Source organism: Anastrepha ludens, chromosome 2, assembly GCF_028408465.1.
Source record: "Anastrepha ludens isolate Willacy chromosome 2, idAnaLude1.1, whole genome shotgun sequence".
NCBI classification, from domain to species: Eukaryota; Metazoa; Arthropoda; class Insecta; order Diptera; family Tephritidae; genus Anastrepha; species Anastrepha ludens.
In genome coordinates, this window is record NC_071498.1 from 6,165,322 (window position 1) to 6,187,094 (window position 21,773).

The window sequence follows — 21,773 nt, forward strand, 5'->3', positions numbered from 1 at the left end:
TGCCATAAATATTAACTTGCAGCCATTTTCAGCAATAAAATTTAATGCGGCGTATATTGGAAATATATTTTCGACCTATTTGGACACACGCAACAGGAGCAAATAGACACAAAGAAGGCAAAGGAAAGCCAAATAAAAATAAATAGATTTACTCAGAATGTAAGGATAATGCTGCATTAAAAAAAAACAACAACAAAATAAATTATTAAACGTGTACAAAGAAGACAGGTAACACGCGAACCGGCACGCGCTGGCTTCTAAAATTATACAAAGAAGACATAAAATAAAGCGAAATGAGTAAAAAACACATTAAAAAGTAAAATGCAAATGCGTAGTGAAAAATTCCTTCAATCTCCGCAAAGAAAAGCTACGGAATTTGCGTTGGCATTCGAGGAAATGAGCGCCCCCAGGCGTATGAGCAACCAACAAGGCATTTGCTATTCTATAATTGACTCCCACACTTACCCGGCATGGCAAATACGCGTGCGTGCCGATCTGTGCGGTCACATTTGTTGTGGCATAACCATCCAAGTAGGGTTCCACGAAGGCAGTGCCCATCAAGCCCGCTGCCGATGACGGCGCTACCGCCAACGCTGACGTGCCACCCGCCGCGGAGCTGCTACTGCTAACTGAGACGGAGTGGGAAGCGATATATTGTGGTGTCAAATCAACGACTTCGGCATGGAGGGGTACTGTAAAGAGAGCAAACAGAGAAGGAAAGAAAAATTGTATGAAAAAGTATAATAACAAAGGCAATTGAAGGATTTGCTTATAAACGCGTGTACAAGTGAATATGTGTATGTGTGTCTGTGTGGAGTGTTGTTGAGAGACCGCATCATTAAGTTTTTGACTTTTTAATTATGCAACCCAAAACCAAAAATTGCCGTTATTCATCAAAGTTCCCAGTCATGATTGGCTGTCAATGCCACACTTTACCGCAAATAACATTTTTATCGCAGCAGTTTGCAAAGAGCGATAAAATACTCTGCACTCATTCTGCATGCACACATTCACACTTTACATATGAGTAGAGACCAAAATAATGGTAAGTACACATTTCCACGTACTCGCTGAAATTAATTTATAACACGAAAATAAACGCTAATATCGTTGTAAACCACCTCTCTTCCGCTTAGCCACTTGGTGAGGAGGACTTTCCCCATATATTGGCTTGTAGGCTACAAGATTTTATTACAACACGGCCTTCAGTAAGCTTTCAGCCTACGTTTAGTGTTGAAGTAAAGTTTTATTGTAATAAATATAAAATAATAATAATTAAAAGCGGACTACCATCAATTATTACGAGTAGCAGTCGGAAGCCAAGTGATTTGAGATGCTTGCTTACAGTAACAGGGTTTGATATTTTTGGCTACATATGATCCACAATTGCTTCTAAGGTTAAGAAAACAGATTTCAGTATAAATTAGTGATAAATTTTTAAGGTTTGGATGTGAAAAACCTTTGCAAAGAGGCCAAAGCTGTTAGCACTTTGATAGTCGTTAACGTTCTCCCCTCAAGAAAAATTTTTCCGAATGCTTTCGAAAATTAATTTTTATGCCAGAAAATATTAACGTTTTTTTTACTCTTTATTTGCGCTGTGAGAAAAAAATGAAAACTGCTATCTGAATTATCTGAAATTTTAATAAGGTATACATTAAAGTCACAGGGGGCCAGATCTGAGGAATACGGTGGCTGTGGCATCCTTAGTGTGTTGTTTTTGGCCAAAGAGTCGCGCACAAGCAACGATACGTGAGCAGGGGCGTTATCGTGATGCAAGAGCCAATTTTTGTTCTTCCACAAATCCGGGCATTTCTGGCGGACTGCTTCGCGCAAATTACGGGTAATATTCCTTATTGACCGTTTCACTCTGTGGCGAGAACCCATGATGCACAACTCCCCTGCAATCGAAGAAAACGGTAAGCAAAACTTTTACATTCGACCGAACTTGGCGCGCTTTTTTCGGTCTTGGTTTATTCGGCAACTTCCATTGAGATGATTGAGCTTTGGTTTCGACGTCATAACCAAAAACCCACGATTCGTCACCAGTTATGATCCTCCGGTGCAAATTTGGGTCGGCGCGGACAGAGTCCAACATCTCACTAGCAATGTTCATGCGATAACACTTTTGGTCGAAATTGAGCAGTTTTGGTACGAATTTTACGGCGACCCGTCTCGTGCCCAAATCCTTGAAAAAAATCGTATGACACGAGCAAATCAATATATCTAATTCCTCAACAATTTCCAATCCCAATTTCTTCACTTCATCAATTTTTTCGTCTGTTGTTGAAGTGCTCGGACGTCCGGCACGCTTTTCGTCGATAACATTCTGTACCACCGATAAACATTGCTTTGGTACAAAGTAGCTTCTCCGTATGATACAGTCAACATTCGGAATGTATCTGCGCACAATTTAAATTCGAATACACGTAACCTGCCAAAATTCAAAATTCGCGATACTTTCTGAAGACACCTCGTATAAATATATTACATAAACACAGAACTGGCTACGACGTTTTCAGCCGTTTTGGTGTTCACTTTCTTCTCTTTCAAAAGAATTTTAAAACTAAATTAAATGCCTCCTTGAGTTCATACTCCACTTTTATTACATTTCTATTATCATCAAAAGCAATATGAAAGGGAAAGTCGTGTAATGCTTCCGTTTCTCCGACGTTACCAGAGCGACCAATACTTCAATTCAGCCAAGCACAGCCACTTTAGCAGTATTTTCCAAAAATGTATGTGGCATCAATTATGATGTTTAAATAACAACAACGCGAATATATCTTTTACAAGTTTTCACATCAACTACTTTTATGTTTTCGTGTATTTATTTTATAAGCTAAAGACCGGTTAAGTAATAAAACAGCAAATGAAATTTTACTCTGATTTATTTCTCGGTATTTTGCCCAGAATTAGAAGTCGTCTTCAGGAACTCTCTGTTGTGTAAATGAAAACTAAATATTTAGCAAAATTCACATTGTACTCTTGTGCTTTTTCAACCATACGCTGCTCAGACGGCAATGAAGTGGCATGAGTGGTGGCTGCGTAAGACGGATGCTCGAAAATTTTTTCTATATGCAAGAAAATGCTTGAGAAGGTCGAAAAAAAAAAAACTAATTCTGAATCGATTTTTGAACCACTTAAAAGTAGAACTTTTTTAGATCGAAATTTCATGGGCTATAAAACTGCGTTCTCAAAATTTCATTCAAAATTCGTTAAATTTAAAATTTTTATGAAATTAAAAAAAAAAAAACAATTGTCATAAGTCAACGCTTTCTTTAACCTACTTTTAACTTGCCCCTTATTTGACGAAATTTGAATGGGTTATAGAACTGCGTACTCAAATTTCATTAAAAACTCATTCAAAAAATTTTAAATTTTCATGAACATTTTTTTTAAAAAAAAGAAAAAATTTTCATCACGTACACTTTATTCGACCTTATTTGAATGGATTATAAAACTGCGTACTTAAATTTCATTAAAAATTCATTTTAAAAATTTAAAACTGTCATGGAAATTTTTTTAAGAAAAAAATTCATAAGTCAACGCGATTTTTGAGCTTCTTGAAAGGTGCACTTTATTTCACTATAACTCAATGGGTTATAAAATTGCGTACTCGAAATTTCACTAATTCCTTTTTTTTAATTTGCATTTCTCATGAAAATTTTTTAATTTTTTTTTTAATTCGTAAAAGTTTATACTTGCACTACATTTACATAAAAAATATTAAAGTTAAATAGGAAACAAACATTGAAAAGTTCCTGTGCCACAGATATTTAACGTACTGGCTTTTCTTTTGAACAAAATTTACGTGGAAGCTTCTCACATCATCCACATTTTGACCTTTTCAACTCCATCGGTGCAATAAATTTAAGTTTATTATGTATGGTTTCCCATTTCCTTTTCGAGCACTTACTGGTTCCCCTGAATGCGTAGTGTTCATTCATAAGGGTCTTGTATCGGGTTAAGTTCCTTTGTATAGAACATTCACACATTTATTGCGTGCTTGTATTTGCATATTGATTGCATTCTCATAAATAAAGCTAATTAGCTCAAAGTTAAGTAATTTAACCATCACCGGCAAACCTAATAAACATACACAAATACACTTTCCCTGATATGAATTGAAATTAATTGCCGTCTATTGTTAGCGAATTCAAAATTTAGTCACCTATATAAATGAATTTCAAGTAATACTCAATTATTTAGCCCACAAACTTACAAATTTATACAAATAAAATCGAGCAGGGAAAGACGTAGACGCGAACGCCAAGGAAGTGGGAAAATCGGTGTAGTAGCGAAAATGCAGGTAAACTAACGATAACAAACTTAGAAGCTAAACTTTCTATGGTATGGACAGGGGCATGGCGTGAAGAGGTGTACAGATTCGGCCGGGATGACTCTTCCTTGAAATAATTCTCATAATCGATGGTAATAAGTAGAGGCTACTTTTGACGTATTGCATCAGATCGACATACTTACACTCCAATTATAACATAATTTTTTTTTTACTTTTTTTTTGATTCAACAAAAAAAATTAAATTTTGAGGTGCCCAATGTAGCCAAGGCAAATAAGGGTGCGAGCAGAGTGAGCGCTGATGCCGAGCGGAGCCGAGCCGAGCTTATTGACGCTTATTTTCATGCGAGAAGAAAATTTGTATATAACACAGTGAATGCGAGAAACAGCGCTGAAATTCTGTTTATTCCATGTGTTTTGCTCTTATGTCATTTAATTTTGTTGTTCATTTGTGTTTATAAAATTGCTGTACACGGTAATGGATTCATCTGATGACGAGTATTTTGCTTCTCCTAGTGTGATTAATGCAATTATTAACACAAAAGAGTTTGGAAAACATCCAATTACACTAAAAAGGAATGAATTTGGTGAATTTCATCATTTATATAATGATTTAAGAAAATATCCAGCTAAATTTCAACAATATACCCGAATGAAAATTGAAATATTTGATTACATTCTGGACAAGATAGGTGTGAAACTAAACAAAAACTGGACAAATTTTATTAAGGTGCCAGTAACTTCTTGCGAAAGATTGATAGTGACTCTGAGGTAATGTTTTTTTGGTCCCACAAAGCAGGCCGGGAAAAAATTTCACTTATTATTTGATCGATAACCATTTTTGTTTATTTTTAAACCATTAAAAAACACAACTGCACTCTAAAAAGTAAACATCAACAATACAAAAAAGCGCGCAAAACGCTTTGAAACTGTTTTCTCGCACTCATCGGCTTTGCTCTCTGCTCTTGTCGGCGTTCACTGTGTTATACACAAGCTTATTTGTATTGACTTGTATGTAATCAGTTTTATCGCACTGACAATCTTTATCGCACTGACAATCTCGGCTCGGCTTTCAGCGCTCACTCTGGTCGCACCCTAAAGATAATTCGTACAGCAAGCTAATTTAATTCAAATTTGAAAAGGTTTTGAGGAGACTATCTTGTGGAATAAAAATATCTTAGAAATAAGTTAAAGTTGTGTTCGAAGATGCCAAGAACTAGTAAACAACTGCGGTGACTAAGCCAAGTACGTACAGGGTTGCCCATATTCGACGCTTAATGACATACTGCGTTGGAAGCGTCAGTCCAAGCACATTTTTACGATGGAACAGTACGCGCCACGCAGGCCTATCCTGCAAAACGGGCACAATACGCCGTACAGGCTCAAGGCAGCCATTTGAGAGAAATCATATTCAAAAAGTAATGTCAACAAATCTACTTGAACCAAATAAAATTACTATTATCGTCAACATAAAAAAATATGTGTTTTTCTTTGATTAAAAAACACATGGTCCGTTGAATGTAAGAGACCCAGTACATATGAACTTAACGAAATTATGATAGCGCCAAATATAGACAACGAAAAATTCATATTTTTTAATGCCTAATTTTTTTTGTTTTTTTTGTTTTTAATATACAGTATAGCTTAGTTTTTTGATGTAACTAAAAACTAATTAAAGTGCGTAATTAAACAATAAAAATTGACAAAAAAATTTCACGAAACGAAATAATTATAGGGCCAAATACAAGAAATTAACATAGTTTATAAAAATCAACCGTTTAAAATTAACGTCAGCATTTCAATATTTTGTAGATGAACCTTTCTAATTCTGACTTGCTGCAGTCATCGTGGGATTGAATCAGGCAGCTTTCTGATGGTGTTTTGATCAGTTCGACTCATTCAATTTGAGTTACATCTTTAAGTGTATTAACACTGGCAAAGTGTCACCTTCTTAGTTCTTTTTGAGCTGTCAACTGCTGCGTTATCCTGTTAAAAAATGCATTTGGGATCACTTATTTCATCTCCGGAATCAATAAGGATTTCATCCAAAATCTCTATGTATTTTTCGGCACTCATTTTTGTAGAAATAACGCAAATTCGGATTTGATATCCAATAGCGACCCAAATCGTTATCGAACCGCCCCCGCAGTTACAAGTCATTCGCATGCCTTTACCTTTCCGCTTGTCGTGCAGGATTTTTTATAATTGTCGGGACCATTAAGACAAAATTTCTTCTTATCAGAAAATCACCTTTTGCCGCTTCTCCTCCCAAAACTGGTATTTTTCTGCAAATTTAAGCCTCGCTTCTTTATGGCGCATTGTCGGCATTGGCTTAGGAATGCGATTAACGTACTTAGAGTGGTCGTCTGCTTTTAAAATTTGCTGAATACATCTCACAGAAACTTTGTGTGCTTTACGACTTTGTGTGTGACTGCCGAATTTTCGACGGGTTGTGCCTTTTATGCATGGCAAGCCGAAGTATTTTTCTTATGTCTCGTTGAGAAAGTATTGGTTTTCTGTAAAAGGTTTTCTTCTTTTAATAATTTTCACCTCATTTTAAATAATGAAGCACTTCATTTTTGTGTCTACTCATATTCTCAGCTACCATATTTTACGTGCTGATAACCCACTTTCATAATAAGGCAGCACTTCTCTGCATTCTTTTTCTGTTAGCTGCTTTCCACGCCCCATTATTGAAATATCTCAGTTCAATATAATTTTTTAATAAACTAAACTTTTACTGTTTTTCAATAAGGCTATGTTTATAGTGTTATTGATTTTTGCTGCATGTAGGCGAGAAATACTATTTCATAATTGACCCTATCATTATTTCGCTAAGTGTATAGTAAATATATTTTGAAGAGCTTCTGTGCACACATTTTAAATCGATATTGGAATTTTTAGATTTTTCGTGCTTGTTTTCCTTTCTGAAAGTTAAATTTTTTTCCTTGATTTATATATTCTCGACTTCCACATCAAAGATTTTTCCCATGAAAAAATTTGTTTTGCAGTATTTTCCGAAAAAATTGTAACTTCGTTCGCTTCTCAAGCCAAATAAATTACTTGAAACAAAAAACAAGAGCAAATATTTATGGATGCGTTTCTTTAACGAGAGTGCGTTGTACGCATACATGAAAAATGGAGGCAGCTATCAGGTGGCTATAAAAAGTCCAATTAAATTGTTGAGTGTAGCGTACAGACATTTGATTTTTGTGCAATTCAAGCGTCATTTTAATTGGGCGACACGTTGGCGACACTTTTTGCGAAATGCGCACTCAAATGAATATGTGTGTGTGTGTATGTGAGCAGATGAAAGGTCAATATTAGTACTGATGCTCGCCACAGGCAAATGCAGTTGTGTTGCATTGCAGATTTTTTGTCACAGTAGTAATAATTTAATTTGACAGTTATTCAGTATTTTATTTTGAGCGCTAGTTTATGCCAAGGACTGGTGAACAGTGCAGCTTTTACTAAATTAATTTTCTGAAAAATGTACCTAAATATAAATATATATGTGTACATACATATAAGCACGTAAGTCCCCATAACCAATGGCGTCTTTCAGCCAAAAACTAGTTCTCAAATAGTGGTGTCCTCCGTTTAAGAAAAGGAAACTAGTTGCAAACTAACCCTAAAAGTATATGACAATATCGGACTAAATCTGCGTCACACCATCATTATTTCAATAACAAGATTTGTGATGAAATGTTAATCACAGATGCGGCAACCTAAAACAAACGAAACTCTGGTCTGTTGACTTAGAGCATCACCTGGCTGCTGTTCCGGGAACTTTTTGATCGGGGTTTTAAGTGTTTTAGAGTTCGTAATATGTTACTCTGTTGGTTGAACGTCAGGGCCATGATATTACTGTCAATCTCATCTGCCACTTTGTTTACTTCTATCACTTTGTGGCAATTGTCCCCAATTCCAAAAGATGTAAAGCGGTATTTTTGCAACCAGTAACTTTCCCGTTTTAAAGCACATTTTCATATGAAATTCTATTTGATACAATCGCCTTTATACTATACGCCAGTACATTCGTCTGAAAAATATAGCAGCGGCGTTTAGATCAGTGCAGGAGATTCCATCTGCATTCCTTTAGACATTTTAGAGCCGCTCAATTTCTTAATGGCGGTTCTGTGTAGCACTACATACTACAGATGAAATTCAGCAAATGGTTAATATTAGCCTGAGAGCCGAAACGCCTAAATCAACGCCCTGCGAGAACAGGCTAATTAAAAAGTGTTGAGATGATTCCATCTCATCCCGCAGAACGCTTCTGCAAGAAAAACTGGAAGTAATGATAAGTCTCACAGCGCGCATACCTCGTAGGCAATACCCTGGTAAGGGGTGACCGATTTGCCTGACTTGCTTGGAGGAGGCAGATAGTACTGAGCTTTCCTCTGTGAGTGTCCTGTATTTGCTAGAGCAAGGCCACGAATTTTGGGTTCCGATGTCATGAGAATGAGTAAAATTCGTTCTCGCAAACTGGAGGATATTTTCAGATTTACCAAAGAATCTGGAATATTCTCACAGGTCTAGCTACTTCTACGTCTCTATTCTATCCTTGTCCCTTCTCTTCTTTCCTCCTTCACTATCTATCGTCTTACTTTCCAGAGCTTCGAATACAATGCGCTATGTCTCTATTCTATCCTAGCCCTTTCTCTTTGTCACTTCTCTCCTTTCCTCCTTGACTATCTACCGTTTTACTCTCCTGAGCTTCGAATACAATGGGCTTTTTAGCTTGAGTGTTTTAGGAGCTACCATTCTCTGGGTGCTCCTTGGCTCAACTTTTTAAAATTTCAATTTCAAGGGGAGCCACAAAACTCTACAGCTGCGGTTTCCTTCTAAGGCCAGTTGGATCTACGTTACCGGAACGACCCGGATTTAGAATCGGCCAAGAGCTGCCAGCCAGTATTCTCTGTGCGTATATGCGGATGTTTCTGAAGCAGAAACCTTATTTCAAACCACTTTTAGTTTCAAAATTTATTGCAAGGAACATGAATAAGGAAAAATGCAATATTTTACTGCGCTCTGCTCGTAATATTTTATTATTTGACGATTTTTAACAGAACTAAACACAAAATCAACTACATATTTAATATTGTGCTTTTTAGTGCCCTCGCACGCATGAACGCCTAAAAAGCGGCAACACAAAGTGGGCAATTCCATTTGTTCAACGAAATATTGAACAAAAGAGTATAACCTTCGATGCGTAAAAACAAAAAAAGAAAATACAAATGCTGAGCTCTGAATGCTGAAAAATGGAGGAAATTTTTTGCAAAGAGGCGTAGACAGCTATAACGGCCATTGTCTGGCAGCAGTGACGCGTTCAATGGCCGTCCGAAGGGCTAGCTGATGTTGACAATTGACGTAAGTATAGGTAGGTACACCGCCATTGTCCACTGATAAAATATGGTATATATCTACATGAAAAAGCGTGATTTAAGCAAAAACATAAATTCAATGAATATGCTGACACAGTCGCCACTTTTTTTTACTTTTTTCCGTTTTTATTATTAAACAACCATTGATGTCAAAGCAATCAATTTCAATATCGGAATAATAATTACCCTGACTTCGGCGGCTCTTGGACGACTCGGTGCATTTTTTACGCTTATTTTTTGTTATATTTTCGCTTAATTTATATTCAACACACATACATACATATATACGTATGCACACATGCAGATGCGGATATGTTTTATTTATGCGTATAAATGCATATTAATTTGGAAAATTTGAATTTATATTGAAAATGTCAAGGTAAGCCGCAGTGAAAGGCGAATTAATTAAATTGTATACATCACCTTTAGTCAGTAATGTCGACTCTTTTAAAAGAGAGTAAGAGTTGTTGTAATCTGTTTTTTGTGTTGGTAAATCTCATAAATAAAAGTGTACTTCATAGCACCGTGGCACTCGCACAGTAGTACACGCATTTATTCTTCTCGCGGGGAATTGCAGAGACTAGTTTGGAACTAGTTACGCGTGGAACTAGTCTATTACGGAAGAGTACTAGGCCTCTAGTAGTAAGTGGCGGCGATCGTGTATGAGTGTATTTGTGCATATCTTTTTGCAAGTTAATTCTAAATTCTTTAGCGCGAATCTTTGAAATGATAGAAACAAAAACCTAATAGGGGTTACTTCCAGACAGATCAGCCGGCTAAACAGTGCTCCACGAACGCTGTATGGGTTAGACTAGATTAGATTACAGTATATTAGGTTTTTCGAGGGTTAGACAAGCCCAAGGACTCAGTCAGGAAGACCATTGTACTGCACCCGAACAGATTACAGTAGAAAGAATACAGAGACAGGATAGATACAATATGGATGGTAAGACGGAAAATTGGTTTGAGATTCATTGATGAGCCTCAAGAGATCCCGAAGAGGAATAGTACGAACTTTATCCATATCCAGTACAACGAAACCCAACCGTCCAAGTCTGGTTCTAGAAACCGCTCGACAGCTCCAGAGAAAATGCTCTGCCAATTATTCTCATGGTGACCACAGGTGTTGTGCCCTGTGATTACACCCACTAGTCTCAGTACCAGGTCCTTCCTCCTTAGTTTAGCTATATGGGTTACTGAACACAGAGACATTCCTTGGAATTGTATCACAAATAAGCTGACTAGGTAGGGAATTGAGCTGATATCGGTCAATTCAGCCCAATATGTGAGCATCCATTTATTCCCTTTAGGTCGGTCTATATCGCGCTAGCCAACAGAAGATAGACAAGGAAGTACTTCCTAATGGGAAATTACTTTTTTCGCAGTTATAGGAGGAAGTGGAGAGCTTTGAAAACTTCTTCTGCTATCGATCGACGAAATGGTTTCCCCACATTGAGAGTTAGATGGCGAACTTTCGTCCAAGCTAGTGGTATCATAATTGGCCCCAAAGCCTAAGTGGGCCACCTGTGCACTCCTGCAAGCAGTGTCAATGACTGTAACCTGTCCTAACCCTAAGGCAAAGAAGGGCATTGCATTCAGTGTATATTCAGTATTAAGGGGTAACACCTCTGTACACGCGTAAAATAAACCCGATTTTTAAAGAATTTTTTTGTATAGAAGAAAAAGGAAAACAATCACTCTGTTTGGGGAAGTTATTACTTATATACTAAAATACAAAACTACAGAGTTTGATCGAAAAATTTTACAAAATGGCGGCATTGGAGACATTTTTGTAATACGTTTCTCATGAAGGAGCTCCGCGGCATGCAGCACAGAGGGTGCAAATTTTAATCTGGAACAAAGAAACATTTTTTTTCTTAATCTAGATAAGAATAACTAGAGAAACACGTAGGGGATTTAAAAAATATTTATTTTTGTGGAATTAGCAAGCATTTGAAGGAAAAAACTCTATTTTGGACTAAAAACACGGGACTTAAATAATTATAACAATCGTTTAAGTTAATCTATCGAAAATCCCCTACGCTCTTCTCTTAAGAAGGTTATTATACAGACGTAGTGAAAACCCTGATTAAAAATATTTAAAATTGTTTGAGTTATGCTGCGTGCCAATTTCAGAAAACGTGTTTTGAGAAAAACGCGCTTAAAGTTTGGAAATTTGGCGAAGTTGTTAGGTAGCAGTCACTAACGCTTGGTTGAAAGCTTAAAATATTTGTGAAATAAACTTCGGTAACGTATAAAACTTTTGATTCTGTATTTTAAAAGGTTCAAAGAATTTTTTAAGCTTATAAAAAAAAAATCAATTTTTTGAAATTTCTACAGTGGTGTTACCCCTTAAATATTTTGCCACCCCCAATTCAAGTTTGATCAAAATAAAGTGCTACAATATAATTAACTTTAAACTGTTCATAGTTCCCTCAAAATAATTGAAGCGGTCAACTAGAAATACGCACATTTTCTACCAGTTCTAAGTTCAGAGTTAAAACTAACTAGCGTAGTTGAAAATAGTGAAAGTATTGCCCACGCCACCTTTAAAGTGTCATTGAAGAAGATATTCAGGTTTTAGTCATGAAACCGAAAGATCAGTGTACTTAAGTACAGAAACGAGCTTCGCACATTTAGTATCAGGGATTAAGGGATACTTTTTGAGGGCCATTAACGCACCAAGGAATTTAGCTTTTCTGCAGCCTAATCAGGGGAGTAGATAGCTTTACTAATAGTTTTTTTATTTTTGTTTTTTTATTTTTTAATTTATTTTTATGTTTTTTTTTGTTGAAGTGTTGGAAACTGATGGAAACTCCCTAAGGTTAATCCCTGCAATATTTCGATGCCGAGAAATATAAATAAAGAGTATCGGGAGCTGATTCAATTCGCTATCCACTTAAGTTCTGCATAACCGAACGAGATGTAACCTAAAGTCGGTAATGCTAGTAAACTGATTCGGTACTCTGATTAAAAGGTATGCCATCACCTCAATTTTGATGTGAGCTTCCTGAGTGTAAGAGACGACAGATATATAGAAAACATTTCTGATTGGAAAATATTCTCAAAATATTCATTCTTTTCCCTATTTCCAGGCTAATATTTGAAAACTCCCCCAAAACTTATCTCAGTGGCAGATACCCTAGAAAACATTTGTGAAATTCTATTTTAGACCATGTAAGTCAATGTCAACACGCAAGCAACTACCTTTACCAGCATCAAACTTTTACTCACTTAAATAGTCGCTCACAAATGCCATTCAGACTTGTTTGCCTGCGGAAAACGCTCTCAGTGGCTTGGTCTCGCGCAAGTGCACCTCCTGCTGAGCCTATTTGTCAATTTTTAACGAACTTAAGTGAACGCACACACATTAATCCCTATAATGGGGAGTGGAGCGTATGTAAAAAAAAATATGTGTACACAAATATTTGATAGGCGTCGCCGTGAAAAAAAGATTGCTTTAAATTCATCTCAATTTTTGTTTTAAATTAATTTTGAGGGAAATCTGCAGGCAGTAAGTGCCAAGGAAAACGTAAAAAATGACTAAAAAACTTGATGGCAGTAAGCTGTGCATGTTGCACACATACATAATCACAGACACATGTGACTTTACAGATATACCTTTGCAAATTTGGAGTAATCGTTGGCGCAGCTGGAGCTCAGCTTAAATTTATATTTTAAAAGTTTTACCAAGGTGACATTTTAAGATCATAAAAACCAACAACACAAGAAAAGAAATGGTGGAAATACTCTACTTTATATTTAAGTAGAAAAAATGGAACTGAAAAAATTATGCTGAGACTAGAGGTGCGCATTTCGACTTCCGTGGTTGCCCCTTAAAATTGGAAAGAAGTAGCACATAAATAAATAATTATTTACACACTTTGGAGTAGTTATTCAAATCTAGTAGAGGGGAGAATAAGAACCTAAAGTAGGATTTTACTTTTTTTAATTATATTATAATTATTTCTTGTTTTAATGATACCAGGGAAGTATCCGCTAAAAAGATATAACGAATGCCAATGTATGGTAAAGCTAAGCTAAAAATTTTGTTAGTAGCATTGCCCTGTAGTTAAGAAGGTATTAATTTTGGAGGTATGGAAAAATTACTGGCATGCCAGGAGAGTTTATTTAAGGCGTAACTATTCATATATTAAAACAAAAAATCTTTTCTTTAGAATTCTGATGCAAAATTGCGGAAACAAGGCCAATATACGAAGTTTCATACTTAATTTAAAACTACTTCAGGGGTATACAGATTTTTCGTTAGGTGTATGGCTTGGCACAATGAAAAATAATTTTACATTATCTTTATATGATGATTGGTTGACTCTGTAAGAAAATATTTAAATTGTGAATTAGTGAATTTTTGGAAAAAGGTTAGACATTTGGTCAGAAAAGTTAACTACTCACTTCATAATAAAAAAAATAATTATAATAAATAATTAAATATTTTTTGTTAATAATACAGTTTAAAATAAATATTATTTATGTGCTAGTATTACGTAACTGCGAAGCTAGTAATAATAAGTACCTCTCAGTTGAATTAGAAAATGATTTGGAGAAAAATGTGTTTAACCCCTTCTGAACGTTAAACAGAAATGGGGTTTGTACTTCGACCGCACGATCCTGTGTGCCTTCTACTCATCACTCTCTCAACAAACCTCAGATGCAGCTGGATGGGGCTAAGCGTAAGAAACTTTCTTCCGGCCGTATCCAGTCGAGATGTCTAAACTATCGTCTCGTATGTGGTATCATATTCGATGAGAAGGTATGTTGGAGTTTCCGGGGTTTGGTTACAGAAACGACAGGAGTCAGTGGAGCAAATGCCACATCTGTGCAGATGGCTGAACAATCCGTCCGTGAACCTTCTCAGGGAAGGTTATGAGTTGCCTGCATCTCTTATGTTACGATGAATTTTCTACACCTGTGTTACCGATAAAAATAAATGCAGTCAATGGCGCATTTTGTATAACCTTTGCTTGACTCTGGGACTAACTGGAAATTTTTTCAAAAAGTCTAAACTATTATTTAAGTTTAAAATAAACCAGTTGGTTTCAAAATGGAATGGGCAAAATTTTTAGTAGAGAGATGGAGAAGTATGAATTATCCACGAAAAAAGTTGGAGTCAGAAAAACAATGAAAATGTCTGTGCATTAGAGATTTGTTGCCAGTGAAGACAGTTTGCGAACGAAAATTTCGTAAATATGAATCTTCATACCCAACAGGAGGACTACGAGCTAAGAACGGCAGCGATGAACGAGGTACTTCTAAACATGCTGACTGTTTACTATATAAGGTCGACGGGAAAGTCGTTCGAGGTACTTAAAGATATTGTAACTTACAGTTGAGTTCAAAAAAATTGGAGTGATCTCAACATCAAAAAAAAGTTGAAAAAAAAGATTGAACAAAAAAAAATAATTTTATTCAGTCTCGCCATACAGTTAATTTTTTTATTATTGTAATATTAAGAAAGTTGCAAAAAAATAAATACATATTTAAATACCAAATCTCACTGTTTCACTGCTAGAAATAATAGTAGTGCAACACAAGGCTCAGTGAGTCAAATAATAAAACAATATTTAAATAATTATTACTAGATATTTGCGCAAGTTTTCCTAATATTTAGTTGAATAACCATTTTATTTGTAGTTTTTGCTTTGCATATCCGTGGACAGGACTGCGTTCCATAGATCTCTGGAGTTTGATGGCCTAATCGACAACACTTTTTTTATATCTTTTTCTTATAGATTTGAGGTCAAGCGACTGAGCAGCTCACGACTTGACTCTAACTCCCTTGACTCGAAATCACTCCTTAGCAAATTTACTTGTGTATTTTAGGTTGAATCTTGCTGGAACAACCACTTCTGAGGCATATTGCCTTTGGCGTAGGGCAAAACAACATTTTCTAAAATACAAGCGGATTGGTCCAATGCCACTAAAAACTTTTTCATACCAGTAAAAACCAGTATGTTAGTATCTGATGCCTTTGAATAAATTATACAATTAATTTTAAGGGATTAGGGGTAGTCAGAGGCCCAAAAAATGATGATTTTCAGTAAGTTTTGTTTTTTTGCTACTCAATTGCTTTGTTTTATAAAAATACAAAATAGCATTAATACATCATGTTTTGACTTTCGAAAAATTTCAAAAAACAAAAAAAAAAATAATAATTGTAAAAGTTTTCGCTGTTTATGTGGAGCCCGTTTCTCCAGAAGACCCTTGCGGTGATCATCACAAGTCCTTGGAAATTCATTTAAAATCAATCGGACAAGAGAAATTAGTTTTATTAATATATCATCTTTTGCCTGATCAAAGCAATATTAACTATAAGGCAACGAAAACAAAGGAGAATAAGGACAAATATATTGCTGATAGAAATACACAGTATGTTCAATAAATAACAGATCTTTTTATTTAAGTCATGAAACACGTAGAGCTATCTATTAAACTTTGATCATATTGAAAAGGTACAAGCGTCAGCTTTCAACCGCAGCCAATTTCATGTAAATCGTTTGACAGGTTAAAAAGTTACGCGCCTTTTATTGACAGTATGTTTCGTGCTTGTGTCGTAAAAATACAATGGAGCAAAGAGCAAATATTAAATTCTGTGTTAAACTTGGAAAAACATTTAGTGAGACGTACGAATTGATGCAAAAAGTTTATGGTGATGATTGTTTAGCTCGTTCAAATGTATATAATTGGTGTAAACGATTTAAAAATGGTCGTGAAGATTTGAATGATGATGAAAGACCTGGTCGTCCAAAAGCAAGTAATCGTGCTGAATTGGTGGAAAAATTCCACGAATTCATTGCTGTTGACGGAAATTCCACTGTAAGAATGTTGGCTGAAGAATTAAATTCATCTGGTACTATTTGGAAAATTTTGACTGACGATTTGGGTAAAAGAAAGGTTTGTGCACGCTTTGTTCCACACCAATTAAATGAAGATCAAAAAATCGCTCGTGTAGAGCATTGTAACGACATCATTTCAACAGCTGAAAACGATCCAGATTTTCTTGATTCGATCATAACTGGTGACGAAACATGGTGCTTCAAATATGACTCTGAAACTAAGCGTCAATCTGCAGAATGGAAGACGAAAGGGGAGCCAAAAGCAAAGAAGTCAGAAGTCAAGAATCAAAACAATGTTGATCACGTTCTACGATTCCAAGGGTATTGTACACAAGGAATTTCTTGCAGAAGATCAAACTATTAATGGAGAATACTATTTACAAGTTTTACATCATTTGTGGTCAAGAATTGTTAGTGTAAGACCCGAATATCCAGAGGGGAAACAACTGTTTTTATTGCCTGATAATGCACCACCTCACAAAACCAAAAGTGTTCGTGAATTTTTGCAACATGCGACTATTTTCTGTTCCCTAAATTGAAAACTGTCATAAAAGGTGCGTTTATGATGATATTCCAGCCAGATGTGGAGACTGCTACGTAATAGAAAAATGAAAATACAAGAAACAGTAAAAATGAATCCTATTAGCAATGCCGAGTGGAAGGCGTCCCGTACAGAGGTTAATTTAGATGAAGTTAATGATGGCGGCCGTCGTAGCCGAATGGGTTGGTGCGTGATTACCATTCGTAACGTAACGAAGTTCCATGTGCAAGCGGAGTACAACAAGGAGACTCGCTGAGCCCAATACTCTTCAATACAATAATGGCCCAAATAATAAAAGAAGTCAAGTCATTAGATGGATATCGTCTTAATAACATGTGCATACCAATTTTATGTTATGCAGATGATGCCATATTAATTGCGGACTCTGAAGACAATTTGCAAAGATTACTACATAAGTTTGTAGTTACAGCCAAACAGTTTAATATAGAGGTCTACAGAGAAAAAACAAAAAGTTTAGTAGTTGCCAAGAATGCGATCAGATGCAAACTTGAAATAGAGAGGACGATGATAGAGCAAGTTATGAAATTTAAATACCTATTGATAGACATATCCAGTGACCGCGACATTATTAAAGAATTCAGAGAGAGATGTATGCAGGGCGCACATATTGCAGGTTGCATTAGGGATGTTGTATGGTGGAACAAATATATGACCAATGAAAGCAAGACGCGTATATACAATACTGTAATAAGACCAATCCTGACCTATGGAGCTAAAGCACGAGCTGAAAACGCAAAAACAAAACAGCTACTGCGTACAACTGAAATGCAAGTTCAACGATCCTTCGTAGGAAAAACACGTCTAGACTGCATTAGAAACGAGGGCATTCGTGGCGAAACTGGCGTTAATGACGTAGTGACGAGCTTGGAATGATCAGGTTTGTAGAGCTGGTGACGACAGAATTATCCGAATAGCGAGGGACTATATATAATACCATACAGTTCGCGCTGGACCTGGAAGACCACCAAAGAGATGGCGCGAAAGCTGGGTTTCAACATCAGCGGAAGGACAATAACAATTCGGCATTTTGAATTTTAATAATACTTTGTAATTTATAACTATGTATTGTGTTAAGAAAAACCGGGAAAACCTATAATAAAAGAATAAGAAGAAGAAGGTGGCTTCAGGAAATATCTTTCAGATTTTCCTGAAAAAAAATCAAAATTTTTGAAAAAAAAATCCTTCGACCAGGTACGAGTTTTTTATGTTTTTCAAAAGCAGTATAAATTTTATTGAAAGCTACTAAGTTGTTTTTAGCTTATAGTGGTCACCAGTTCAAAAAACATAGTTTGGAGAAAAATGCATTTAAATGTTTGCTATCGATTTATGTAGACTTTCATACGTGCAGCATCCAGCTACTTGCTCTCGAATGCTCCGGAGCGCCCGAGCGCCCTTTGTTATTCGAGGAATAACTCGAAAAGTATTTGACGGATTCACTTCAAATTTTCATACAATATTTTTAAGATATTATGCTTTCAGAAAATGCAAAAAACCAATCCAATTTTTCGAAAATTCTGACTACCCCTAAGCCCTTAAATATATTTCACCTAAATACTTAAAAAAAAACGTAAATAAAAACTTTAACTTTATTTGAGAAAAAAAGGTTATGGAATGAAATTTACCCCAGTATGTCGCTTACGTAAAAAAACGGCGTGTCTACCAACGGTTAAAAAAATATTTATATTTTGTTTAAATGAAAGTTCAGTGGTTTCATTTTTTTTGTTTTTAGTTAAAGGGTATATGAATTAACAAAAAATCATTAAAAAATTAGAAATGAGCGCCAGATGAAGTTTTGAAAAACGATTTTTCACTAAGTATTTATAAGCTAATGTTGTTAATCTATCCAAAAAAAAAAAGTCTAAGAATAATAGAATTGAATGTACTCAGCAAGTAGGCCAACACATTGAAACATTGATTGCGGTCATTGCCTTTTCAGTATCTGACGTAATTTAAGTAATCGAAAAGTAAAAAAAAAAAATTAAAAATTGTAAGGAAAATATTATATTAAGAACTTTTATAACTAATACTGAAATGAATACAAAGTTTAAATTTTTTTGTTTTCTTGTTTTAGTCACGAATTTTTTAAATTGTTTTCTTCTTATGAAATTTAATCCTCCACTAATTGAGCCTGCAATACTCCTGCGAGTTACTGCTTCAATTAAACTATTATGCCCTTTTTGGATAGCTCAAAAGGGTCATAAATTGTTGATACATACTTCCATTGCGTTCGGAAATTATATGAGTAAAGCCATAATATCCTTCTATACTAGTGCGCAAAAGCAAAACAAATTTTCACGAATAGTACGCACGTGATTTAAAGCATTCACTAATTGACTACAACGTTACCAGTAAGTTCATATGCACCTACACATGGGCATGCATATATGTAGGTGTACGTACGCACGTAAGGCGGACAGTTTGAGTTATTTCACTTGAGTGAGGGCGTGGTGAAATTGAAATTCCGCCGAAAGTGAAAGGCGACAAAATAAAAAGATGTTAAGTGAAAATTGCACATTTGCCGAGAGGACGTGAAATGACACTATAAACTTCCAGGCGCCAAAGCTTTTCAAACGAAGTTAAAGCAAAGACAAAGCGCCAGAAAAGCAGAATCAGTGAGCCGACATGAGCAAATGATTAATCAGCGCTGGCGCTGACACGGTGCTAACAATGTCCGTCCTGCAACCGGCGACCGCCTGCTTTCAGTCAATGTGCGCCCACCACCGTGGACGCGCCGCCCATTCGACATTTGTTTACACAATAGCTTCGCTCAGGAAATTTGCATATCATTAGGCGTGTTACCAAACACCATTAGCCATGTTGTGGCAAAACAAGCGCCAAAAGTGTGCCGGCAGGCATGGCAACCAACAATGATGCTTTGCACAAAGCGTATAGATGTGTTGGCAAATAGCGGAGGAGGAGAGAGGGAGGCAGGGAGGCAGGTTCGGGCAATCAATAGTGCGTCAATACAAAGACAAGGCCGCATTGATTACCAGCGCCCTCTTATTTTATAGCACATGCGTGCGCGTGTGTGTGTGCAATTGCGCGTGTGTAAGTGTACTTGTTTGCGTACGTCCTGTTGTGTTTACGTCACATCAAATCCAATCTCGTTCTCATATCATCTAAGCAAAACAAATACAAAAAACAAAACAAAAAATAAAAATAAAAATAGCAACATCAATTGCTGATGGCTAAAGCAACAACAGCACTGCCTTCCATCGCTGCTTTAAGTCTGTAATATATACATATTTACACGCTTATATAGAAGCTTATGAATATCGAAGCTCGCTCGGTTTACAAACACATCCACCCATCTGCTGTCATGTCATTTCGCCGAAGGCACGCAGGGCCACATCAGATGGCATCAACTCAATTTCGTTACATTTTTATTGTATTTGCCAGAATGAAAGGCTGAAATACACAAATATATGCAAATACCCTGTAGTCAAATGTAGTAGTTGTTAACTACCTCGAAACTAGTACGAGGCGCAGATCAAGCTTTCCTTTTCTCTTTTCTATATAAGCAGCAGGTATTTTTTAATGGCGATGCCAGGGACGTGTCAATTGACGGATTTCGCTCAAAAATATACTAGTCTCACACTAGTTCAAAATAGCTAAAAAATAATAGTCCAATTAAGAAACAAAATTAATAGTTTGATATTAAAAAGGGTAATAAAAAATAAATAAAATTCACGAATATACGATAAAAACCTATTTCTTAAATAAATTTAAAATATTAAACAGTTTTGTTTAGCAGCCCCAGATTTTATAATACTAACTGATATGATTTGATAAAAAGTCCATTATTTTTGTTTTATGGTCGATCATTAACTCCTGAGCTATGCTACGACTACTAAAGTACCGGTCAACTTTGATTATTTCTGTGGTTTTATTGACATTATCGACTTTTTCTTTAACATCAGAAATGCCTGAATGGAATCAACGCAACCAAAATTGCGTAATATCTTTTGCAATATCGCCACTATAAACACTATTCACAATTTCGGCGGCCTGGCTTGCATGCTCGCCTTTATCAACGAAAAACATTTAAATGTAGCAAACGTTTCCCTTTGTTGACTTCCATTGTTTAAAACCCTGTAACTCACAACTGAATGGAACAAACAAAAAACAGCAAACGAATTTTGACTAATAATAACGTCTTATAATTCGATGTAGCCGGCTGCACGCACCAAAAAATGATGCATTATCTTGCTCATGCGTCTTTACCTTGCTTGAACTGCAAGCGAGAGCGCGGAACGAAGGACAAAGAGGCACAATCGGCCCCGCGTACGGCAACGTTCGACATCTGGCTCTCTCCTACTTGAGTGAGCATATATATGTATGTATGTATATGCGCATATGTATATAAATTCACATATTTGTATTTGCATATGCCTTCTTCCTGTATGCATGGTAATGAACCATTTCTTTATGAGGATTATTAATTTGGATATGATTAAAATGATAGGAAAGTGGAGTGTTTCGAGTGTAATGTGTCTTGAAAAAGTCAAATCGATGATGGTGCCTCTTAGTATTGTTGACTTATTGACGTCTGATGCACAATCGAAATTGAACATATCTTTCATGAATTTATTTATTTTTATTTATTTTTTTAATGAATTAATAGTCTAAAAAATATGTGATTTCTTACAGACTATGGAAACAGATTAATGCTA

At 35.9% G+C, this 21,773-nt stretch overlaps 1 protein-coding gene across 1 annotated transcript in view; it reads right to left on the reverse strand.

Annotated features, from left to right (window-relative positions):
* LOC128862579 (zwei Ig domain protein zig-8) overlaps positions 1-21,773 on the reverse strand; it is a 186,755-nt gene that overhangs the window by 96,590 nt on the left and 68,392 nt on the right. Inside the window, exon 2 of the mRNA XM_054101301.1 lies at positions 466-692. Coding sequence (XP_053957276.1) covers positions 466-692 — 227 coding nt within the window. The remainder of the gene's footprint in view (positions 1-465; positions 693-21,773) is intronic.